Raw genomic sequence first — 13855 nt, 5'->3', positions numbered from 1 at the left:
CCTCCTTCTTCCTCCTCCTGCTCCCCCCTTGTCATCTTCTTCTTCTTTGGGTTTTTCTTCTTCTTTCTCCTCCTCCTCCTTCTTCTTCTTCTTTCTCCTCCTCCTTCTTCTTCTTCTTCTTCTTCTTCTTCTTCTTCTTCTTCTTCTTCTTCTTCTTCTTCTTCTTCTTCTCTTCTTCTTCTTCTTCTTCTTCTTTCTCCTCCTTCTTCTTCTTCACCTTCTTCTCCTCCTTCTTCTTCTTCTCCTCCTTCTTATCCTTCTTCTCCTACTTATTCTTCTCCTTCTTCTTGATTTCGATTTCTTCTTCTTCTTCTTCTTCTTCTTCTTCTTCTTCTTCTTCTTCTTCTTCTTCCTCCTCCTCCTCCTCCTCCACCTCCTCTTGTCATCTTCTTCTTTTTCTACTTCTTATTCTTCTTTTTTCTTCTTCTTCTTCCTCATCCTGTCATCATCTTCCATTTATTCCCTCCTATTTCCCTATGGCGAGGGCGATAGAAGGGAAAGGTTGCAGTAAGTCCTTTCCTGAAAGGTCCTTCCGTCCCTCCTTCAAGGATTGTACTGTAAAATCTTACCTTGGATTCTTGCAAGGCAAGATCTCTTTGCCTCAATCAAATTGCCCCCACCGCGCTGGCTGGTTCTATTCAAATCTGATTCTTGTGAATGAAAAGCTTTTTACAATTTCTTTGTGATTTCATACACTAACTCGCTCTCCTTTCCTCTCTCTCACTCCCTCTCTCTCACCCACCTTTCTTTCTCACTCTCTTTCTCTCAAACCTCTCTCTCTCTCTCACTCTCTCTGTCTCACTCACTCTACCCACCCCTCTCTGCCACTGCCTCTATCATCTATCACTCCCTCATTCTCTATCTCTCTCTTACTTTCCTTCCTTTCTCCTCTCTCTCTTTCAATGAGTCTCCCTCTCTTTCTCTCTCTTCCTCATCCCCTCTATCTTTTTTCTTTCTCTCTTTTTGGTAGAGAGTTAGTGGGAAGGATATTTTGAATATTCTTTCCGAAGAATGGACATTGATATGTCAGATATTTATCTTATATTATTTCATGATAATCAGATAATCATTATACTTTGTGAAATATTTGTTTTTAGGGTAGATTTGTGTGCATGTGTGAGTGAATGGCAACTCGATTAGATCTCAATTTCTTATAGGTTTTCTTATAGGATTTATCAAGTGAGTTTTGGAATATTGTTTTCCAATTGTATTAATAAATTAAGTTTAAGATTCTCTTTATTATATGTCATTGTATTTTGATTAAGTATTTTTACATTCCTTGCCCTATTACCATAGGTAGGTAAGGAAAGTATTGCTTTCCGAAAAAAATTAAGGTACCCAAATTTCTAATTTTCTATACGTTTCAAGGTCCCTTGAGTCCAAAAAAGTGGTTTTTGGGTATTGATCTGTATATAATATATATATATATATATATTATATATATATATATATATATATATGTGTGTGTGTGTTGTGTACACGATATCTCATCTCCCAATCAACGGAGTGACTTGAAATTTGGAACTTAAGGTCCTTACAATATAAGGATCCGACACGAACAATTCCTATCTAATGCAATTTAAGATGGCGGATAAAATGGTGAAAATTTTGTCAAAAACAGGGTTTTTCGCGATTTTCTCGAAAACGGCTCCAACGATTCTGATCAAATTCATACCTAGAAAAGTCATTGATAAGCTCTATCAACTGCCACAAGTCTCATATCTGTAAAAATTTCTGGAGCACTGCACCATCTATGCAAATTTTGATTTTAGATCCCCAATTATCAGGCTTTAGATACAATTTAATTTAAACAAAAAAAAAATCAAGTGGAAAAGATTGAGCATGAAAATCTCTACAATTAATAATCAGTAGCATTTTCACCAAAAATTGAAAATAAGCTCGAAATTAGAGAAAATAAGATTATTCAATTGCAAACTGTTGGCAACTGTTGATTCTATAAAATCATTCACTATTAAGAGATAGCAGACTTCGTGTGTCTGCAGCGCTATTGTCCTGTCACCAGCTGGCTCAGATCTTAGGAAAGTAGACTTTAGATGCGCCGGAACACTAGCGTAAGTTGATCAATTTTCATAACGGCAAGGAGAGTTGTGTGAGTGCGCCACACAAGATTTTTTTAGGGTAGATTTGTGTGCATGTGTGAGTGAATGGCAACTCGATTAGATCTCAATTTCTTATAGGACGTATTTAGTGAGTTTTGAAATATTAATTTCCAATTGTATTAATAAATTAAATTTAAGATTCTCTTGTATTATATGTAATTGTATTTTGATTAAGTATTTTATTTATTTCTATTAATCTCATGTAATCTTATTACATAATAAGTAATCTATTATTTTTGTAATCTTATTTTAAGTTTTTCTCATTTTGTAAAGGGTTTTGTGGCTGAGAGGACCAGGAGTCCTAATTCCGCCCAAATAAATTCAATTAATCAATCTATCTCTCTGTCTCTCTCTCTCTCTCTACTAGTACTAATAGTGCTATACTAATGCCAAAGTTCAAATACAACACACATCCTAGTCATATGCCAAGAACCCTAACCGTCACACATTTGAATCTATATTCAAAATGCCCCTTGAAGGGATGTACCCTAAACAGTTGGCCATAGAACCAACCCTACAGAAAAGCCGACCAATTTCAAGGGTATGATCGGGAAACTTGGCCCTTTACCCTCACATCCCCTGCAGTGAACTGTACAATATATCCAGTAGTTACTACCCTCAACTGAAATCCGGTCTACAAATACGATTGATCCGTTTTTCATTAGGGATGGTCACGACTACTCATCCCTCGGGGAGATTAGGGACCTCTTTAAACCCTCAGGAAAAGCGACAATCATATTGAGGTCCTAATGGCAGTGTTCGATTAGCAATGGTATTGCTACCCTTGTCTATCATTCAACAAAGCAGATAGCGCTATCGCTCTCTCGCTTTGCTCTGTTGCCAGATTCTCTTCTATGTAGAATTAATAAGTAACTAACAATATATCTCATTCCAATTATGAAAATTCTTTATTAAATTATTGAAAAATGTAATTACTTACTTCTATATAAATAAAAGCGAACTGGCACTCACTCACTGACTGACTGACTCACTCACTCACTCACTCACTCGCAGAACTAAAAATCTACCGGACCAAAAACGTTCAAATTTGGTAGGTATGTTCAGTTGGCCCTTGAGAGGCGCACTAAGAAATCTTTTGGCAATATTTACTCTAAGGGTGGTTTTTAAGGGTTTAAAGTTCTTTTAGCATGTATATTCTTCTTATTCCAATATCTTAAAATTATAATTGAAATGTCCATACCATATGTTAATATAGAACTATAATCTAGAGAGAGTACCTCTTCGAAACAGTTGTTCTGGTAACTGAATTAAAAATTTTGTCAGGTTGGCATCAAGTTGAGTTGAATTTGTTAGGTTGGCACCAAGTTGAAGATTGAAATGCATTTATCCAGGACCTCCTAAATACCAATTTATCCAATTAGCCAAAATTAGCGTTTTCTCAGCTTTTCTGCGTTTCCTCACCTTTTTCAATAATTGATAGAAATATATTTAAAAAAATTCAGTACACAGGTTTAGCTGAGGTGTAAGAATTTTGTTCGCCAAAGATTCGCCGATATAGTAACAGGTGTTTTTCGAGATCAAATTGACCTAATACTTTCAAATTCGGTACAGAGGTTACGCTGAGGTCTACATGCAGGCGAGCGAAGCGAGCCCGCTGATCTCATTTTTGGACAATCCAGTCGGGGGTCCAGAATTCGGTACAGAGGTTCCGCTGAGGTCTACATGCAGGCGAGCGAAGCGAGCCCGCTGATCTCATTTTTGGACGATCCAGTCGGGGAGCCAGGGGGCTCCCGACTCCGAAGACTCCGCTTCGGCTCCGCCCCCTGGCTAGACGGATATGGCGAGCGAAGCGAGCCTGACGGCCAGTTATTTATATTTTTTCTCATAGAAAAGGATAGCGTTATGTGCTTTGTGGAATGAAAGACAAGGATAGCAACACTGTTCATCAAATACTACTATTTTATAAATTGGTCCTCTCTATAGTTATCACATCACTACATATGAAACACTATTTTTTACACATGGAATTAAATAGAGAATGCATTTATTCAAATGCTAATTAATATATAATTATTATTTAACGAAAATCCCAAATAAATGCTGCAAATCATTCCGAAGACCTGTGCTACTGCAGACATTGACAACAGGGTTAACAGCTTGATGGAAATTCGATGAGAACTACTATCCAAAAATTATTAAATTATTATATTTATAAAATTGACCATTTTTCAACTAATCAGTATTTTTTCTGTTCTCATTTCAGCAACAACGTCCAGATTTGCCACGACTACTGGTGAGAATTCAAAATTTTTTTGGTCAAATAACACTTTATATTACGTTTCATAGAGTTTTTCAATCCGTCAGGATTTCAATTTATCAAGTTTTAACTTCGACAATATTTCAGTTAGTCGAATCCTCATTTCGCCAAGTTTTCAATTCAAGTTATGAATCAGTTTTTTGTTTTCAGTATTTCAAGTTCACTGTCCACTCAATATCGGTATAATCTGATGTGATAATATTAAATCTTCATTCTTGTTTGAAATAATAAATTATTTTTTATTCATTTAATCTAAGTATATTTTATAAAGCTTTATGTTTTTAGTATTTCAAGTTTACTGTTCACCCTCTCTGAGTAGCTTTTCACCTATTGTTATTTAATGTTTTTTTACTATAGAGACTAGTTGGTTGAATTTTAACCTTCAAGTCAACAATGTGACCCTTGAATGGTCGTAGATAAAATAGTGAATATAACAGTTTTATATGGTCTTGAGTGCCGTTTGCACAGTCACAGTTTTAACTGAATTTCATTTTGAACTGGAAGTTGTATAGTCCAGGCAATGAATGCTCAAAAAAGGGTATAGAGGGAAAACTTGGGAAGACAATTTTTGACCTCGCAGTTCTGTTTACGGTAGTGGGGAGGTAAACATATCAAAAGTTCCCACCCCTGTACTATGGGGGTGGGGGTGGTTCAAAGGTACCATTTTTTGGTTTCTCGCATAAAACTCAAATACTATTTATCTTAAGGACTTGACTGTCATATAACAAATTAAAGCTTACATCTTTTCCTACAATATTCATCCCACAATTTTTTCTATATCTCCTCCAGTTTTCGAGATATCCGCTCTTGAAGGTGTGACATTTATGAAAAAAAACACGTTTTCCACCAATTTTTTTCTATTTTTACTCTTATAACTTTTCAAAAACCCATGCTGATTATGAGCTTAAAGAGCATTGAATTCTCTTTGATTTGATGTGTAATTTCACACTTTTACGAATTTCCCTACACCTTTTACAGCAGCTTCAGTGTTGAGTGTGAAATCTCCATTTTTGCAATAATAGAACAATTGATAAAGGAATTTGGAGGGAATATTTTAAACACAATTTTTGACTTTGCAGCTTTGTTGAGACTTGTTGGGAGGAGAACATATCAAAAGTCCTCATTCCTAACTCATGTGCTAAGGGGATGAGGGTGGTTTTAAAGTTGCATTTTTAAGCGTTTTGCTTCCACGCTCATATCTTAAAAACAATGTGTTTAACCGACATTATTAACTGTTCAAAAATGAAGCTTGATAAATTCTCTACACTTTTTGTTTAGTGGAATTTTGTGATATTCCCAACAGTTCCCGAGATATTCGCTCTTCAAGGTGTTCAATTGATAAAATAACTGGCTTTTATGCTGATGTTTTGCTCTTTCAGGGCTTATAACTCTCCAAGAATGTATCATAAGAACTCATGCTTATCTTAGGCTTGAAGAGCATTGAATTCTCTTAAATGTATTATTTCACTATTCCAAGTATTCCTTTCATTGTTATAGCAGCTTCAATGTAGGGGGTGAAATTTTCACGAGTTTTATGTGAGAAACCAAAAAATGGTACCTTTAAACCACCCCTACCCCCTTATCGCGGTGGGTAGGGGTGGGGACTTTTGATATGTTTACCTCCTTACTACCCTGAACAGAACTGCGGGTCGAAAATTGTCTTCCCAACTTTTCCCTCTATAACCTTTCCTTGACTAGACTAATATCAATTATCGTTTGTTATAATTTGGTTCATTTTGAGTTTAAGCCACCAGCTGATTGAATTCAGTTTGAGCTTTGACTGTGCAAACGGCCCTTTAAGCACTCGTGAGATGTTTAAGACACGCGTTCGTGTTCACTCGCCTGGTTTTCATTAGTAGAGTTGATGGTAGAGTTCCCTGGGCAAGTACCGTACCAACTATCTTGTGAACTCTCCCAATGAAAACGTTCATGGTAGAGTACTAATTTTCAGTAGAGTAGAAAATGTGGGATAGCACATTGGTATAGTAATCTACCACTTGCCTTCCCCCACCACCGCTTCTCACTCTACTCTACCACTACTCTGCTAATGAAAACAGTTTCGAGCTAGTAGAGTAGAGTCGTGCCATAGTCTATAAAGTTTAAGAAGTATTGTTATTTATTGAAAAGTATTAATTTATTAAAGTGTTTATTTATTAAAAAGTATCAATTCATTAAAAAGTATTAACATTTTAAGGTTAGTTCTGTTCACTAGACAACACACTAAACTTATTATTCTCAATAATTGTAGTGAAAACAGTTACTCGACCAAGTAAGAAGTGTAGAGTTAGCTCGATAGAGTTAGTATGCCAGTTACTCGGCCACTAACTCTACTAGTGAAAACCAGGCTTAAACTCTACATCTAACTCGAACTCTTTTATTATAAAACTGTTGTTTAAACTACTATTTGAAATATAAAAACACTTCACCCATATGGGCTTCTTTATTCAAATTAAAAAAAACAAAAAACAATATAAAACTTGTAGTACCCTTTTATTGAAACATTTTAAAACCCTGAAATATTTTAATGACTATTTTCGACCTACTTCGGCCATTTTCAAAGTTGACAAGTTAACATTTAAACTAGTTTTGACCTACTTTGGCCATTTTCAAGTTGTAAAGTTAAAATTGTAACTAGTCTCGACCTAATTTGGCCATTTTCAAGTTGACAAGTTAACATTTTTACTAGTTTCGACCTAATTTGGCCATTTTCAAAATGACAAGTTAACATTTTTACTAGATTCGACCTAATTTGGCCAATTTCAAGTTTGAAAGTTAACATTTTAACTAGTTTTGACCCACGTTTTCCATTCTCAAGTTGAAAAGTTAACATTTCAACTAGTTTTGACCTACTTTGGCCATTTTGAAGTTGACAAGTTAACATTTTAACTAGTTTCGACCCAATTCGGCCATTTTCAAGTTGAAAGTTAACATTTAAAAAGTTTCGACCTACTTTGGCCATTTTCAAGTTGTAAAGTTAAAATTCCAACTAGTCTCGACCTACTTTGGCCATTTTCAAGTTGACAAGTTAACATTTTTATTAGTTTTGACATACTTTTCCCATTCTCAAGTTGAAAAGTTAACATTTTAACTAGTTTCGACCCAATTTGGCCATTTTCAAGTTGAAAATGCTTCTTTATTCAAATTAAAAAAAAAACAATATAAAACTTGTAGTACCCTTTTATTGAAACATTTTAAAACCCTGAAATATTTTAATGACTATTTTCGACCTACTTCGGCCATTTTCAAGTTGACAAGTTAACATTTAAACTAGTTTTGACCTACTTTGGCCATTTTCAAGTTGTAAAGTTAAAATTGTAACTAGTCTCGACCTAATTTGGCCATTTTCAAGTTGAAAAGTTAACATTCCAACTAGTTTCGACCTAATTTGACCATTTTCAAGTTGAAAAGTTTACATTTCCACTAGTTTCGACCCAATTTGGCCATTTTCAAGTTGAAAAGTTAACATTTTAACTAGTTCCAACCTACTTTGGCAATTTTCAAGTTGACAAGTTAATATTTCAACTTGAAAATGGTCAAAGTAGGTTGAAACTAGTCGTTAAAATGTTTTAATAAACGGATACTACAAGTTTTATATTGTTTTTTTTTATTTGAGATCTGTTTTTTTTTTGAATTTGTGGTTGGGTTGTTTGGTTGCAGCAGCAAATGCACGCCCAGCAGATGCCACACGCGGGGCATGCCCCTCCACTGCCCATGATGCCCCATCCGGGGCTTCCGGGTCCCCCCGGGTCGGCTGCCAGCCTTCTGGGACTGTCAGGGGCTTTGGCGGGTCCCGCACACCCACTCAGCATGCTGACTGCCAAGCCGGACCTCCGGGATGACGTCAAACCTGCGCCAGGTATGTACTAAGCCTATTTTCTCATATTCAAGACGATTTTAGTTTATAAACTTCTATTATTTATCTTAAGGTGCATTTTCGTTTGTGCGTAAATTTCCGCAGTCGACGACGACAAGCATTGTTGACATTCATATTTGTCCAAATTTCAAGTGTGCTAAAACAGCTGATCCAATAACTTTTTTATTATTTGTGTAATTATTCAAGAATATTGAAACATTTCTAATACAGTAGTATCAACATATTGCCATTTAAGGGCCGTTTGCACAGTGTAAGTTTAAGCTAAAGCTTAAACCAAATCTGGATTTTTTTGTTTAAACTAAAATTCCGTTTGCACAGTATCAGTTTAATCTCTGTATTGGTCTTAAACTCTGGGGAAGTTTAAACCTCCAAAGCAGGAGGTTTAAACCAAATAATTTGGATTAACTTGACATCTGGAAAGATTTGATGGGGAAACAGCTTATAGTAAATTATTTTTTTCGACGGTTGTTTTTAATGCTTCTGTAGACGATAATTATTATTAATTTAGGTTATAGTGAATCATTATTTGAATGTAAAAATAATTGTAATGGGGAATTGATAGAAGTTTTTAATGCGATTGATAAAGATGACTGCGAAGAAATTTTGAAACTGAGAAAAATTGGACAAAAAACAAATAATTTAAATTTCTGGGATAGAGAATTTTTTTAACGGTTTTGCTTGAGTACAGCAACTGCCGATTTTTTTTTTTGATTGAATAAACCTCTTGATAGAAAATAAGACAATTTTTAACATTGGTCTTCGATTGGAAAACATGTTTTTTAATAACACATAAATGAGATATATTGCTTTCGAGAGATTTCTAATAAACGAGGAAGACCATAGTAGATTCAAGCGTAACAAAATAACTTTTTTATCTTACATTCTAAAATATATTTTCTGGTGCTAACTAAACATGAGTTTTTAAAGAATTTATTGATCGCTTTTCACTTTTAGAACCGTACAGCTTACAACTCTGTGGATTTTGAACCTGAACAAGAAAATACTAAAATAGTAGCTACATAACCTCAAATTACTGATGGTTTGTAAACAAATAACAAATTTTCTGTAAAAACAGCCTTCCTAATATTATAAACGATGATATTCTATTACCAACTTAACGCTAAACTAGTTTTACTTAAACTGGATTAGTAAATGCACTGAGAAAACCGATTCAAGTTTATACTTTCGGATTAACTTAAACTCGATTCTTAATCGAGTTTAGCAATCTATACTGTGCAAACGGCCCTAAAAGTATAAAGTCAACCTCCTTAATTTAAACATAATCTTTTAGGTTAGGCAGTCAAGTTTCTGGGCTTGATGATTGATGATAAATTGACATGCGAATCACATATTATTCATATTTTATTAATCAAGGCAATCAAAAAATATGTACTGCATGTTTTTCCCTTTATTGTATGTTTTATGACCACTCTGTGATATGTATTGTCGTTGCTTGAAATTTGATTATTCCTTGGCATCGAAATTAAAATTAATGAATTATAATACAATTATTGACAATCAAAAATCATTATACAATAATGTTATTGGGAGAAGACAACAGGCATAGCCTAGAACTGTATTCCTCCCAAATTTTGATGAATAGGATTCAAAAAAAGAATGAGGTATGAGGTAAAGACAAGGAGAGAAAGAAGAAGGCGGAGGATGAGGAGAAGAAGAATGTGATGAAGAAGAAGGAGGAGAGGAAAAAGAAGGTGAAGAAGGAGGAAGAAGTAGTAAATTGTTGCACGGAACGGGAAGAATGTTGTGGTTGCATGATCAGTAATCGTTTCATCGGTGTGATCAAAGAAGGAGGAGAAGAAGGAGAAGAAAAAGAAGGAGAAGAGGATGTAGAGAGTAAAAAACGCCGAAGATGATTATCAATTTGTGGTTGGGTGGTTTTTGTAGGGAGGGAGCCATGATCCGTGACAAAGAGAGGACATCCATCCATTGATAGAACGGTGGCTGTGTCACGGCTTTTATGTGCGCAAAACAAGCGTCGATCTGCTTCACAAGAATTTAGAATTTTTTTCACGAATGGAAGACCCACAAAAGTCTGAATAGTTTCCTCTCCATAGTGAGGTCCATGTTGTAATGGCAGTAGAGAAAGATAGGGGAGCGTTGCCGATTCTCTGGCTTGCCACTGCCTTCCATAGTGGAACTATTTTAAAATTCATTTTTTTTAATCAAGAAAATTATAATTTCTTCAGCATTATTCAGTTCATTCAATCATTTTTACTTTCCTTGCCCTACTACCATAGGTAAGGAAAGTATTGCTTTCCAAAAAAATTAAGGTACCCCAATTTCAAGTTTTCTATACGTTTCAAGGTCTCCTGAGTCCAAAAACATGATTTGTAGGTGTTGGTCTGTGTGTATGTGTATGTGTGTGTGTGTGTGTGTGTGTGTGTGTGTGTGTGTGTGTGTGTGTGTCTGTGAACAGATAACTCAATTCCTAATTAACCGATTGACTTGAAATTTTAAACTTAAGGTCCTTATACCATGAGGATCCGACAATCAGAAATTCAATAAAATTCAATTCAAAATGGCGGTAATGGCTAAAATACCATTTTTTCACGGTTCTCTCGAAAACGGCTCTAACGATTTTTTTCAAATTTATACCCTATATAGCTATTTATAAGCCCTATCAACTGACATGAGTCTCATTTCTGGGAAAATTGCATGAGCTCCGTAATATTCCTGAGAAGAACGAATTTCGTTAAATTTCTATCACGATTTCCTCAAAAATGACTTGACTGATTTTTTTCAAATTCATACCCTGTATAGTTATTTATCAGCTCTATTAACTGGCATGAGTCTCCTCCCCGAGAAATTTACAGGGGGTCCACCCCATCCCTGAGAAATTTACTTCGTAACCTCCTTCTCGTGCGTGAGTAGGTAGGTAGAGCAGTTTATTCAAATGAACACATGTCGATATTTTATTTGTAGAACAGCTGTTTTGACAACTTCTAAAAAATCCTCAAATTTCATAATTCAAACAAAGGAAAATGTACTCTGAAAACAATAACAATAGTATAATCATAGTTTTAATTATTTTGCCGCCAATCGGCATAATGTTATTCCCCGAAATTATCCTCTTATGAATGAGGCCTATAGATCAATGAGCAAGGAAAGTTGTGTGAGTGTACCAAACCAGATTTTTCATTTTATTTTCAATCACCTATTACATTTTTTGTTTTTAAAATCTGAGAATATCGATACTGATGGGCATGCATTATAAAAAATATTGAAACCCTACCTTATAGAAATAGACACGGCCAGACATCTGTGTAATGCATGCAATGATTAATCCACTTGTCAGCTGATTGATTATGAATAATTCTATAGTCTGATTGATCCTATCTTCGAAGTAGATTATATTTATAGTGATATCAGAGTATGGAGGAATTCCTTTTCTTTTAAAATGCAAAGTTTCAAAAAACATTGTAGTCCAGGCAACGAATGCTCAAATAGAGGTATAGAAGGAAAAGTTTGGAACACAATTTTCAACTCCACAGCTCTTTTAAGGATAGTAAGAGGATTATCATATCAAAAGTCCTCACCCTTACCCCTGTGCTAAAGGGGTGGGGGTGGCTTGAAAGTACCATTTTTTCATTTTTCGCATATATTTCGGAAACTATGCATATTATGAACATTTTTATTATGTGAAAAATTGAAACTTACAAAATTGCCAACAAGTTTTGTCCTCTACATTTTTTCCATATCTCTCATCCTTTCTGAGATATCCGCTCTTGAAGGTGAGACATTTTTTGAAAAAACATTTTTTCCTCCAATTTTTTAAACTTTTCGGCCTTATAATTTTTGAACGATTGATGAAAAAATCCGTGCTGATTATGAGCTGATAGATCATCAAGTTATCTTCAATTTGATGTATATTTTCACTATTTTACGCATTTCCCAACGACTGTTGCAGCAGTTTTAGTGTTGAGAGTGAAATTTTCTGTTCAGCAGCAATACATCAGTAGACAATGAAATTTGGAGGGAATGTTTGGAACACAATTTTCGACTCTGCAGCTTTGTTACACTAGTTTGGAGGTGAGCATATCAGAAATCCCAACCCCTACATCATGTGCTGAAGGGATGAGGGTGGTTTGAAAGTTGCATTTTCCACTTATTACTTACATCCTAATATCTTGGCAACAATGATCTTCTATTGCCATAATTCTGCCAAATATCATCGGATTCTATCAACGCGTTTGACCGTAATCGCCTTACATACAGACGGACAAAAGCAAATCCAAGTTAAAACATAGACCTCACTACGTTCGGTCAATTAGTGGTTGTTCTCTAGATGAAGCAAATTATATTTTCGGCTGAATTTCACAAATTGGGCAGTGGTTCTTAGAAATCTCCCCTCCTCATCCCACTGTTTGTTACAATGAAAAAGAGAAACTGCATGAAAAAAGAAAGGAAAGAACAAGAAAACCCTAGCAGACAATGCCAGTGTAGTATCAAGGCAGCTGCAAATAGAATAAAAAAGGCGTTTCTGAACAAGAATACTACATTCTCAGCAGGATATCAACTTGTGGAAAGGAGAGAAAATAGTGAAGGAGAAGACAAAGAGAGTGGGGAACGAAGAGGGTATGTATGGAACCTCGAAGAGAAGAGAGAGGGAGCATGAAAAAGAAGAGAGCGTGACACCTGTGAGTGAATAAAAAATAAGCTAACAAGATTACAAATAAGGAGAATCAAGTTGAAAAGAGATACCACGAATAGGGGGGAGCAGGTGGAAAAGAAGAAGAAGAAAAGAAAGAAGAAGAAGAAGAAGAAAGAGAGAAAGTAAGAGATGGATAAGAAGAAGAGAAAAAAAGAAGAAGAATAAAAGAATGCAGTTGAAGAAACAGTACTAAAAATTTGATCAATGGAAAATTATAGTAAAAATAAAATAGTAGAAGAAGAAGAAGAAGAACTACAACAAGAAGAAGAAGAAGAAGAAGAAAGAGAGACAGTAGGAGGAGGTGGATAAGAAAAGAAAAAAAAGAAGAAGAATAATAGAATGCAGTTGAAGAAACAGTACTAAAAATTTGATCAATGGAAAATTATAGTAAAAATAACATAGTAGAGAAACTAGGTAGAAATGAAATATTGTAAATAAATTGAAAAATCTTGAAAAAATAAACGTTATTTGATGACTGAAAAGAGTTGAATGCTTGTCTCAGAAGATGGTGGAGAAGAAGAAGAAAAGAAGAAGCCGAGGAGGAGAAAAAGAGGAAGAAGAAAGAGAGAGAGAGAGTAGGAGAATAATGATAAGAAGGAGAGAAAAAAGAAGAAGAATAGAATGCAGTAGAAGGAACAGTACTAAAAATTTTATCAATGGAAAATTATAGTAATAATACATAGTAGAGAAACTAGCTAGAAATGAAATACAGTACATAAATTTAAAAATCTTTAGAAAAATAAACGTTATTTGATGAGAAGAGTTGAATGCTTGTCTCAGAAGATGGTGGAGAAGAAGTAGAAGAAGAAGAAGAAGAAGAAGAAGAAGAAGAAGAAGAAGAAGAAGAAGAAGAAGAAGAAGAATGATGAAGAAGAAGAGAAAGGAGGAACAAGGAATACATCGAGGAGAAG

At 34.9% G+C, this 13855-nt stretch overlaps 1 protein-coding gene across 1 annotated transcript in view; it reads left to right on the top strand.

Moving 5' to 3' along the window:
- LOC111044466 (transducin-like enhancer protein 4) overlaps positions 1-13855 on the top strand; it is a 202902-nt gene that overhangs the window by 82442 nt on the left and 106605 nt on the right. Inside the window, 2 exon segments of the mRNA XM_039435578.1 lie at positions 4345-4374; positions 8056-8254. Coding sequence (XP_039291512.1) covers positions 4345-4374; positions 8056-8254 — 229 coding nt within the window.

The sequence above is a fragment of the Nilaparvata lugens genome, chromosome 9 (assembly GCF_014356525.2).
Source record: "Nilaparvata lugens isolate BPH chromosome 9, ASM1435652v1, whole genome shotgun sequence".
In the NCBI taxonomy this organism is placed as follows: domain Eukaryota; kingdom Metazoa; phylum Arthropoda; class Insecta; order Hemiptera; family Delphacidae; genus Nilaparvata; species Nilaparvata lugens.
The sequence above is the reverse complement of the archived record's forward strand: the minus strand, read 5'-3'. Positions and strand labels throughout refer to the sequence as shown.